The 10,668-nt window shown below is 43.8% G+C and overlaps 1 protein-coding gene across 2 annotated transcripts; it reads right to left on the bottom strand.

The window, feature by feature from the left end:
- Positions 1 to 3,198: 3,198 nt before the first annotated feature.
- Positions 3,199 to 7,199, bottom strand: LOC125531152. 2 transcript variants are annotated; one of them, XM_048695563.1, is made up of 7 exons: positions 6,931 to 7,199; positions 5,272 to 5,340; positions 5,087 to 5,157; positions 4,340 to 4,388; positions 4,151 to 4,257; positions 3,726 to 3,805; positions 3,199 to 3,641 (listed from the first exon to the last, which is right to left on the bottom strand). In XM_048695563.1, the coding sequence occupies exons 2-7, from the start codon at positions 5,318 to 5,320 to the stop codon at positions 3,410 to 3,412; spliced, it is 588 nt and encodes a 195-aa protein (XP_048551520.1). In that variant the 5' UTR covers positions 5,321 to 5,340; positions 6,931 to 7,199; the 3' UTR covers positions 3,199 to 3,409. The 2 variants fall into 2 exon arrangements, with proteins under 2 accessions (XP_048551520.1, XP_048551521.1); XM_048695564.1 differs by lacking the exon at positions 6,931 to 7,199 and having other exon boundaries at positions 4,340 to 4,425; positions 5,272 to 5,339.
- Between the last annotated feature and the right edge of the window lie 3,469 nt (positions 7,200 to 10,668).

The following is a 10,668-nucleotide window of genomic DNA, read 5'->3' as shown; positions in this document are numbered from 1 at the left end:
ATAAGGGGAAAAGAGAAGTTTGGGTGTTGTTCAAAAAGTCCTCTAACGTCACTTTTGGGCCAAGAGGAGATAGAGTCCAAGTCTCTCACGTTCTAAATTCAGATTCGGACTGCATAGACATACCTGACTCAAAACGCCAACAACTTTTTCATACGGACTCTGAATTGGGTGATTCTTTTTTTTGTTTGAAAGTAGATTTCGTGCTCTTTCCAACACAATTGGATTCACCTTCAAATTCTTCCGGAGTGTTGCGTTATGGACGAAACAATCTGACATTGCAGCAGATTCCGAGTCAAACTACAAGCCCAAAGGTGTTGCATCACCTCCACTTGGGCCCATGAGCCTTGTACGACCTAGGGTTAGTTTTAGGCTGCCTTGGGATGTCCTTCCACCTCCTTGGCCGCCACCCCTTGCTCTTATATAATTAGATCCATCTAGTAGCTTTTTCCTTGGGATTTTTTTAGTTAAAAGTTAGCCATTGCAACTTCGTGTACTTCATTTGTGTCCAACGACCATACCAAGACCGCTTCCGGATCCCCACTATTATCAATACTTCATCTATATTCACAATATTCAGATTGCTTTATCATATTCTTGCTTGTTCTTTGATTGCATGCAGGAATAGACCTTCGTGGTCAGGATGATCGTGCTTCTAGCATCGTCGGTAACCTCAGGAGATTGGTTTAGCGATTGCTAAGGCACAACATCATGCACGTTTGTAGTCAGATCGTCAAAGTAGACTCCACCAAATCGATAGTTATCATCTCATCGAAAGATCGGGACACTGTTGCCTCTATCAAGTGAGGCAAAGGTGTCCCGTCTTTCGATGAGATGGTGGCTATTGTTTTGGAGGAAGTCGACTTTGACGATCCGACTATGATCGTGCGAGGACATCGCGCCTTAGCAATCGCTAAACCAACTCCGAGAGGTTATTGTTGGGGAACGTAGTAATTTCAAAAAAATTCCTACGCACACGCAAGATCATGGTGATGCATAGCAACGAGAGGGGAGAGTGTTTTCCACGTACCCTCGTAGACCGAAAGCGGAAGCATTAGCACAACACGGTTGATGTAGTCGTACGTCTTCACGATCCGACCGATCAAGTACCGAACGCACGACACCTCCGAGTTCAGCACACGTTCAGCCGATGACGTCCCTCGAACTCCGACCCAGCTGAGTGTTGAGGGAGAGTTTCGTCAGCACGACGGCGTGGTGACGATGTTGATGTTCTACCGACGCAGGGCTTTGCCTAAGCACCGCTACAGTATTATCGAGGTGGACTATGGTGGAGGGGGGCACCGCACACGGCTAAGAGATCAATGATCTAATGTTGTGTCTCTGGGGTGCCCCTCTGCCCCCGTATATAAAGGAGCAAGGGGGGATAGGTGCGTCCAGGCTTGGGGCACGCCAGGAGGAGTCCTACTCCCACCGGGAGTAGGACTCCCCCCCTTTCCTAGTTGGAATAGAACTTGGGAGGGGGAAGGAGTGGAGGAGAAGGAAGGAAGGGGGGAGCCGCCCCCTCTCCTTGTCCTATTTGGACTAGGGGGAGGGGCGCGCGGCCAGCCCTTGCCTCCTCTCCTCTCTTCCACCTAGGCCCACTAAGGCCCATTAAGTCACCGGGGGGTTCCTGTAACCTCCCAGTACTCCGGTAAAATCCTGATTTCACCCGGAACACTTCCGATGTCCAAACATAGGCTTCCAATATATCAATCTTCATGTCTCGAGCATTTCGAGACTCCTCGTCATGTCCGTGATCACATCGGGACTCCGAACAACCTTCGATACATCAAAACATATAAACTCATAATGAAACTGTCATCGTAATGTTAAGCGTGCGGACCCTACGGGTTCGAGAACTATGTAGACATGACCGAGACATGTCTCCGGTCAATAACCAATAGCGGAACCTAGATGCTCATATTAGCTCCTACATATTCTACGAAGATCTTTATCGGTCAGACCGCATAACAACATACGTTGTTCCTTTTGTCATCGGTATGTTACTTGCCCGAGATTCGATCGTCGGTATATCAATACCTAGTTCAATCTCGTTACTGGAAAGTCTCTTTACTCGTTCTGTAATACATCATCCCGCAACTAACTCATTAGTTGCAATGCTTGCAAGGCTTGAATGATGTGCATTACCGAGAGGGCCCAGAGATACCTCTTCGACAATCGGAGTGACAAATCCTAATCTCGAAATACGCCAACCCAACACGTACCTTCGGAGACACCTATAGAGCACCTTTATAATCACCCAGTTACGTTGTGAAGTTTGGTAGCACACAAAGTATTCCTCCGGTAAACTATCCTCAGTGCGCCGGTGAATGTTACCATCAACGGCCACAACTACGACAAAGGATACTACCTAGGTGATGGTATCTATCCTCAGTGGACTACTATTGTGAAGACGATCCCCAACCCTGTCGGAGAGAAGAGGAAAAGATTTGCCCAAGAGCAAGAGAGTGCTAGGAAGGACGTCGAGCGTGCCTTTGGTGTTTTGCGATCTCGATGGGGCATCGTTCGGTATCCTACTAAGACTTGGAGCACGAAGAAGTTGTGGGAGGTGATGACTGCTTGTGTGATCATGCACAATGTGATCATAGAAGATGAGCGTCCAAAACGTATCTACGATCAAGGGTTTCAGTTTCACGATGAAAATGTTGTGCATAAGATGGAGGAGCGGCAATGTTTGAACAGTTCACTCAATTTCATCATGAAATACATGATTGGGAAACTCACATGCAGCTGCAAAATGATTTGGTTGAGCATACGTGGGCTCATGTTGGCAACCAATAGATATATCTTTTTTATTCGGCTTGTGAAACTATACGTTTGTTTGTGAAATAATGTAAAAAAGTGTACATATTTGTTAAAAATGGGCAGTCAGCCAGCCATGTCGGCAAATATGGGTAGGCGCGGTGGGCGCACTGCCGACTCAAATGATAAACAGGACGGACACCGAATGGGCGACCGATCTAAACAGACAAAAAGCGCCGTCCGTTTGGGTGGGCGGGCGCTTGGAGTTGCTCTTACAGATGGAGGTCCGGCCGTTGCAGGGAGGGGAGGCATAGATGGCGATCTGCAGGATGAACAACGATTGGGATGACGTGCACCTGAGGCGTCAGATAGCGCCTTTAAAGATTTTGTACGCAGAATTACTCACGGACTCACCCGATAGCGCCTTTAAAGATTCTGTACGCAGAATCACTCACAATATTGCACGAAGAACGGATGCGTCTGTGTCCAGAACAGAACATTCCAGAGAAGCATTCAGTGACTCAAGCTTGATTTTCAGCAGAAAGAGTTCTTGAATTACCCCGAACTCCCGCACAGAAACACAATCTAGCAACGTTGCAGATGAACTAACACGCGGCCTACAGCCTACAGTGACTCCCTACACCACTGGTCATTCTTCATCCGAGCTCTCGTACGCCAGGCCAAGCAAGCTTCCAGTCACATTCTGTGGCCTAGACTCTGTTGCTTCAGCTGGCTTTGGTTCATTCTGACATGAAGACATTTTGCTGACAGAAACTTCCTGGTTCTGCTTAGGTCCGTCATTCTCTGCTGCTTGCGGAGGGCTGCAAACCTTGGGTCGCTTCGGTTTGATCCCAACAATGTTCTTCAAGAGATCCCGTTGCCTGCCAATCAGGTATGCGCTATCGTTACGAGAGGGCGCGGTGGGTGGAAACATAATGTTTGATGAACACAGCTTAGTAGCTTACCTTATGTCGCTTTTTGGCCTGGCGTCGACACAAAGAGCGGCGGGTAGAGCAGGTGCAGAATCAGCTAGAGTCGCTGCTTTGTGAGGCGAGGGTTAAAGAAATCAAACAGACTATAGCATACACAAATCTAAATGAGAAACCACCCCTGCCTAGGTATGCTCCTCTGTTCTGCTATTCCAACTAACGGAAACAAAGCACATAATAACGATGTGGGAAATTGCAAGACAAGTTAAATGAAAAAACCACCCCTGGCAAGGCATGTCTCTACTGTGCTATTCCACATGATGAATAATAAATCAAATGGTAAATATGTGTACTATCGCAAATTGGCATACCAGGAGCTAGAGGAAGGCTTGGATCGTATTCACCAAACATTATTTATTTTGTAAAATGCAAGCTACGATGTTTCATTAAAGAGAGGATATCTTAAAAGCAGCGAATGCCCGCTTCTCTGTACGGCGAAGAAGACGCTCTGCATCTTCCTCAGCCTCCATTTGCTCTTTGAGGTAAAGCAAATCATCACTGTCCAATGCTGAAAAACATAAAAGTAACACACAAAAAAGCGGTTAACGAGCAACCGGCATGGAGTCCCCCTTGAAAAAAGCATGAAATACCTCCCCGTCCATGAAGGTAGCCTCCCCTCTCACCGGCAACATCCTGCATCTGTTGGCATCAACCGCCCAGTGGAGAGCCAAAATTTCTGTGAGGGCATGTTATCAGAACATTGCGTGTAAAACTCAACTGGTAGCAGTAGTAACGGAATCGAGCTTGCAAGGAAATGTTGTGACATCTCACAGCCCCAGCTACCAAGTAATATAAATGTTATTCTACCAATAAACCAATGATCTCAGCAGAGAATGCACACAACCTCAACCTAAGGCAGCCCATTAAATATTTCTGACCACATTGGACGATCTATCAGTCTAGAGAAAGCTATGGAATTCAGTCCGTCAGTACATTAATTTTTCACTTATTCTGATAACGTCAACTGTACTACTCTATATCAGCAGCACCAAGCCAGACATAATGCATATTCTAGCACAGCAACATGTAAAGAAGCAAATCACCACCCCAGCACATTCGACACTATGCCAGATTGACACCACATAAATGCAAAACTTGGCAAATCCATTCATTCAGACATCAAAATTATTAATTTGGCTGAATTTAACCTCTTTTTCATTGAATTTTAAATTATATTTTAGCAGCTAATGAAACTATTTCTCTTTAAAAAAATGGATACATAGCAGAAAAGTAAGACTCGATATAATAACATCTTATATGCAGATATTTAAAATAATGTGTTTAGATATACATCAAATGCAGTAGCAGTAATAAACTAACAATACAATCCGGTTAACCTTTGCAACCATGCGCTGAAAGGTGACGTCCTCATCATCGATCTTGTCCTTCCCCTTCCCCGACTTCCTATCTGCACATCCACAGCACAAACCCCAATTGTCATCAAAATGATCCCAATTAAAATGCCTGACAGACAAGAAAGGGTAAGAGCTTGTTGGCTACAAGAGAGTGATGAATCAAGAACCTTTAGGATCGCTGAGATTGGTATACTCACGGACCTCACGTCCAGACATGTCGAACGCTGAGCTGGGCCCTATTTAGATCCAGATCCAACATCAGATACACTTTCACCAATGCTTTTCTTACCAAATCAATAGGCCAGTAAAATACACAAATGAAAACTACTAGCTTAGTAATCTTATCGGAACAAAAATAATACTGCCCTTTAAAGACAAATGGTGTACCTCACCAGGGTGACCAACGGCTAAAATACTAACCCTAGTCCTAGAATGTTTTTCTTATAAATAGCACTAGAACTGTTCCCATGCAGTACTTGTTCAGTCTCATACTTTTACATATGTACTCCCTCTGTAAACTAATATAAGATCTTTTAGATCACTATGTACTCTACTTATATTAGTTTACAGAGGGAGTACATGGCAAGTGACTCTACCATACATCATTTGCATTTTGGACAAGTAACAAACACTTCTATGACTAATTTAGGGTGCAGAGTTATGCCCTGGAGATGCATAGAAGACGGATCCCATAGTCATCCATGGTTCAGGAGCTGTTCATAACAATCAGGAGAATGTGACACGATATAATACATGCAAGTATTGCAGGTTGTTTGTAAAAGCTGCCAACGAGCCAAATTGTGCCCTAAGTCGTGTGACCATAAAAAAAGCTGATTACACCTTCTAAAGGGCTTCGTCTTGTGCATAAACCAGCCTAAGATGAACTGTTAACAGGAGCTCCGGTCTGGGGAAGCCCTGAGAGGCCCATACCCTGTTTGAATGGTTCTAAAATTTTGAGTTTATTATCTGTGGTGAATGCTACAAAATCTTTAATACCCCTAGACTTATTTGTGGTCTGTTTGGTCGATAGTATCTTAGTGCAACAAAGTGCTACATTAAAATTTAAAATAACTTTTGTAGTGGCATGCCAAATAAGAGCAAGGTTCGGATGTTTTTGTGCCAACATAAATTGTAAAAGCATAAATGTATCATCTGTAAACATACTCTCGCATACATACATGCACCCAAAAAATCTATGCATATGTGAACGTATTAAAGAAATGTGCAAAACAACAAGAGCAGTACTCTTCTCATGGCTGCCAAAATATATTGCTAGATCAGTATGACTACAGCCAATCCGATTCACTTTAGTTCCAATATTATTTTAGGGTTTGTAGCCACGTTATAACAGTACAAAAAAATAAGTAAAAGATACAGCCTTAACATTTAAGGGCATGTGCCATATGTACAATTTATTCACTGCCTGGCCATCAAACATGTATGACTGTATAACTTACCAACTCCCTGTGGAAGACAACAATTTTGCTACAAAAATTCATGCATTGCCTACAAGGCTCCAACAGACAAGTACTGTACATAAATTGGTTAAGTGCTACAGCAATTCCTCTTTTTGCAGGGAAATGGCTACAGTAATTCAGACCTGAAGAATCTGAGGAACTACCTAGCTCCACACCTTGGTTCATTTTTTCAATTCACATGCTCGGACATAAATTCTCGTTACCACTACTAAAATATTAATGGATCCATGAACGGAGGGGACACGTGCAGGGCAAGTTTCATGCAAAAGATTCAGCAAATCCAAACATGCATAAATACAAGAAACAATTCTGGAGGGCAGCCAAATTAACAATGTCAGATATTCTTACCTTGTGGCCTTGCGGGCAGCCGGCTACGTTTATGGCAGAAGGGAGACGGTGACCTTGTTGGTTGGCAGGTGACTGGAGTGGAGGCAGGAGGGAGACGGTGACCTTGCTGATGGGCAGGTAACTGGGGTGTGGGAGGGAGCGGAGGGATGTCGGGAAGGAGCGCGAAGCCGGGGGCCGAGAGCGGAGGGGAGTCGGGGAGGGTAGCGGCGGGGGAGGGGGCGGGATCGGAAGGAGGCGGAGGGAACCAAGGAGGGAGCGAGAGAGGAACCAAGCCGTCAGGTCGGATTGGGAAAAACCCCGAGCGGATTTTTGGCCGTAATTTCTGCCAACCTCGATGGCAATTCCGCGGCAGGGTTTGGGAGAAGGTCCAAACTCGAAAGGCCTGGCCAAATGGTTTAGGTCTTTTTGATTCATAGGATAGGAATTTTATATGAATAGGAAAATTATAGGAAGTAAGATAACATGTATGTCAATTTTTATAGAGAAAGAGATGTCATTTGATGCATAGGATAGGATTTTTTCCATTAAGTCTAGACTAATGTTTTTTTCCTTCAAAACATGAAGGATTGATTTATATCCTATATAGGAATAGGAATCCATTCCTACAAACCAAAGGGCTTCAAAGGAATTTTTCCTTTGCAAATCCTATCCTGCAGAATTCCTATAAAAATCCTACAAACCAAAGAAGACCTTAACCGTTTAAGATTTACAGCCGGACTGAACAAAGTTGGCCTCTTAAATACTCGTGGACGCCTCCGGTCAGCGCCCGGGTGTATCCATTTTGATTCTCTATTTTTTCATTCACGAAGTCATGTCTCTTATTTATTTATTTTATAAAAGATGCTTTATGACGGGCCTACTTCTATGTGACATACGCAGGACTACTGACTGGGGACATCCGGGCACTCCTCATACTCTTTCCATATGTGAGATGAATATGAGGGTTGTCGGACAATCCAGACATTTAAGGAGGCTTTAAGGGATCCAGTTGGGTCAACTTTTTGCTTCTTTCCACTGTCCAGTCAGTGATCTTCGCGCCCGCCTAATCAATTTGAGGAGTACAGCTGTAGATGCTCGAAGAGCAACTCCAATAAATTCTCTATATGTAAAAAGAAACAGATATAGTCTAGAGAAAGTTTAAGAAAAAATGTTTCCAATGGATCTCATAAACTTGAAATAAATTTAAAGAATCGTAATACCTCTTCGGAGTTCGGAGCACATGTTTTTTTTCCATCATAATAACTTTATGCATCAAATAATGGCCAGATCGTTTACATAATGAAGAATAAAGTCAGGAAAGTTTGTCTCCCACATTTTAGACATGCTAATACTAATGCAATGATTAGCTAATTCATCCTTCACCGTATTGACTTCTCTACTACAATGATAAAAAGTAATACTAGCAAACTTCAATGTCAAAAGACAACATTCAGCTATGATAGACACATCCGTTTCGATATATGCGTTAGGATCAAAGATGGCCTCCAATGCGTTGATACTATCAGACTCGATTGCCAGCTTCATGCATCCCAGGTTTGCTGCTAAGTTTAGCCTACACAAGTTAGCTGCCAATCTTGTTGGTTCTACACTGGCTACATGGGGTATCAAATGAGTTGTTGCTGTTGGGGAACATAGTAATTTCAAAAAAATTCTTATGCACACGTCCGATCATGGTGATGCATAGCAATGAGAGAGGAGAGTATCGTCTACGTACCCTCGTACACCGTAAGCGGAAGCGTTATGACATCACGGTTGATGTAGTCATACGTCTTCACGATCGACCGATCTAGCACCGAAGGTACGACACCTCCGCGATCTGCACATGTTCGGCTCGGTGACGTCCCGCGAACTCACGATCCAGTAGAGGTTCGTCAGCACGACGGCGTGATGACGGTGATGATGATGCTACCGGAACAGGGCTTCGCCTAAGCACCGCTACGATATGACCGAGGTGGATTATGGTGAAGGGGGGCACCGCACACGGCTAAAAGATCAATGATCAACTTATGTGTCTATGGGGTGCCCCCCTCCCCCGTATATAAAGGAGTGGAGGAGGGGGAGGAGGTCGGCCTCCTAGGCACGCCCCAAGGGGAGTCCTACTCCCACCGGGAGTAGGATTCCACCCCTTCCATGAGTAGGAGTAGGAGGGAAGGAAGGAGAAGAGAGGGGGAAGGAAAAGGGGGGCGCCGCCCCCCTTCCTAGTCCAATTCGGACTAGAGGGGGAGGGGCGCACGGCCTGCCCTGGCCGCACCTTCCTCTCTCCATCAAAGCCCATGAGGCCCAATACACTCCCCGGGGGGTTCCGGTAACCCTCCGGTACTCCGGTATTCGTCCAAACTTATTCGGAACCCTTCCGATGTCCAAACATAGTTATTCAATATATCAATCTTTATGTCTCGATCATTTCGAGACTCCTCGTCATGTCCGTGATCAAATCCAGGACTCCAAACTATCTTCGGTACATCAAAACACATAAACTCGTATTACCGATCGTCACGGAACATTAAGCGTGCGGACCCTACGGGTTCGAGAACTATGTAGACATGACCGAGGCATGTCTTCGGTCAATAACCAATAGCGGAACCTGGATGCTCATATTGGCTCCTACATATTCTACGAAGATCTTTATCGGTCAAACAGCATAAAGCTATACGTTGTTCCCTTTATCATCGGTATGTTACTTGCCCGAGATTCGATCGTCGGTATTTCAATAACCCGTTCAATCTCGTTACCGGCAGGGCTCTTTACTCGTTCCGTAATGCTACATCCCGTAACTAACTCATTAGCTACATTGCTTGCAAGGCTTATTGTGATGTACATAGCCGAGAGGGGCCAGAGATACCTCTCCGACAATCGGAGTGACAAATTCTAATCTTGATCCATGCCAACTCAACAAACACCATCGGAGACACCTGTAGAGCACCTTTATAATCACCAAGTTACGTTGTGACGTTTGGTAGCACACAAAGTGTTTCTCCAGTATTCGGAATTTGCATGATCTCATAGTCATAGGAACATGTATAGTTATGGATAAAGTAGTAACAACAAACTAAACGATCATCATGCTAAGCTAACGGATGGGTCAAGTCAATCACATCATTTTTTAATGATGTGATCCCGTCAATCAAATGACAACTCATGTCTATGGTTAGAAAACATAACCATCATTGATTCAACGAGCTAGTCAAGTAGAGGCAAACTAGTGACACTGTAACATCCCAAATTTTCAATTTGGAATGTTATACATAGGTCATTCATGCATATCATATTTTATTGCTTTTTTGCCTCGCGATCCTCGAAATCTAAGCAACTCAAGGACCCACGGAGAGAGTTGGGAATTTCGATATTTTCATATTTAAGTTTTCTCAAATTTTGAAAATAGGATCATTTGGTTTTAATTGTTTTTCTCTCTGAAAACATTTCATAATAAAAATATATGAGAGGAGATAAAATGACTTCTCCAAAATAAATAAAATATTGGAGGAAAAATATTAAAATCAAATAAATATTTTATTTTGGCTTTTATCGTTAATTTATTTGAATTAGAAAATATGCATTTTTTCAAAATTGCAGCTTAGGGCCAAGAAAATGTTCATCATGTTCTAAATATTTTATTTAGACATTGAAAATTTGTTTTGTTTTTTTAGATTCTTATTCTATTTATTAGGATTTTTTCAGCGAAATCTTCAAAAAAAAACTTCTTCAGACCGGGCCGGGCCGCAGCCCAGCCGGCCCATC

The sequence above is a fragment of the Triticum urartu genome, unplaced genomic scaffold (genome assembly GCF_003073215.2).
Source record: "Triticum urartu cultivar G1812 unplaced genomic scaffold, Tu2.1 TuUngrouped_contig_6844, whole genome shotgun sequence".
In the NCBI taxonomy this organism is placed as follows: Eukaryota; Viridiplantae; Streptophyta; class Magnoliopsida; order Poales; family Poaceae; genus Triticum; species Triticum urartu.
The sequence above is the reverse complement of the archived record's forward strand: the minus strand, read 5'-3'. Positions and strand labels throughout refer to the sequence as shown.

Coding starts and splice junctions, on each gene's coding strand:
- LOC125531152 (XM_048695563.1), bottom strand. CDS start 5,320: ATGTCTGGACGTGAGGTCCGTGAGTATACCAATCTCAGCGATCCTAAA. Junction 5,158..5,271: donor CAATCTCAGCGATCCTAAAG/GTTCTTGATTCA, acceptor GTGGATGTGCAG/ATAGGAAGTCGGGGAAGGGG. Junction 3,806..4,150: donor GGGCATTCGCTGCTTTTAAG/ATATCCTCTCTT, acceptor CCCTCGCCTCAC/AAAGCAGCGACTCTAGCTGA.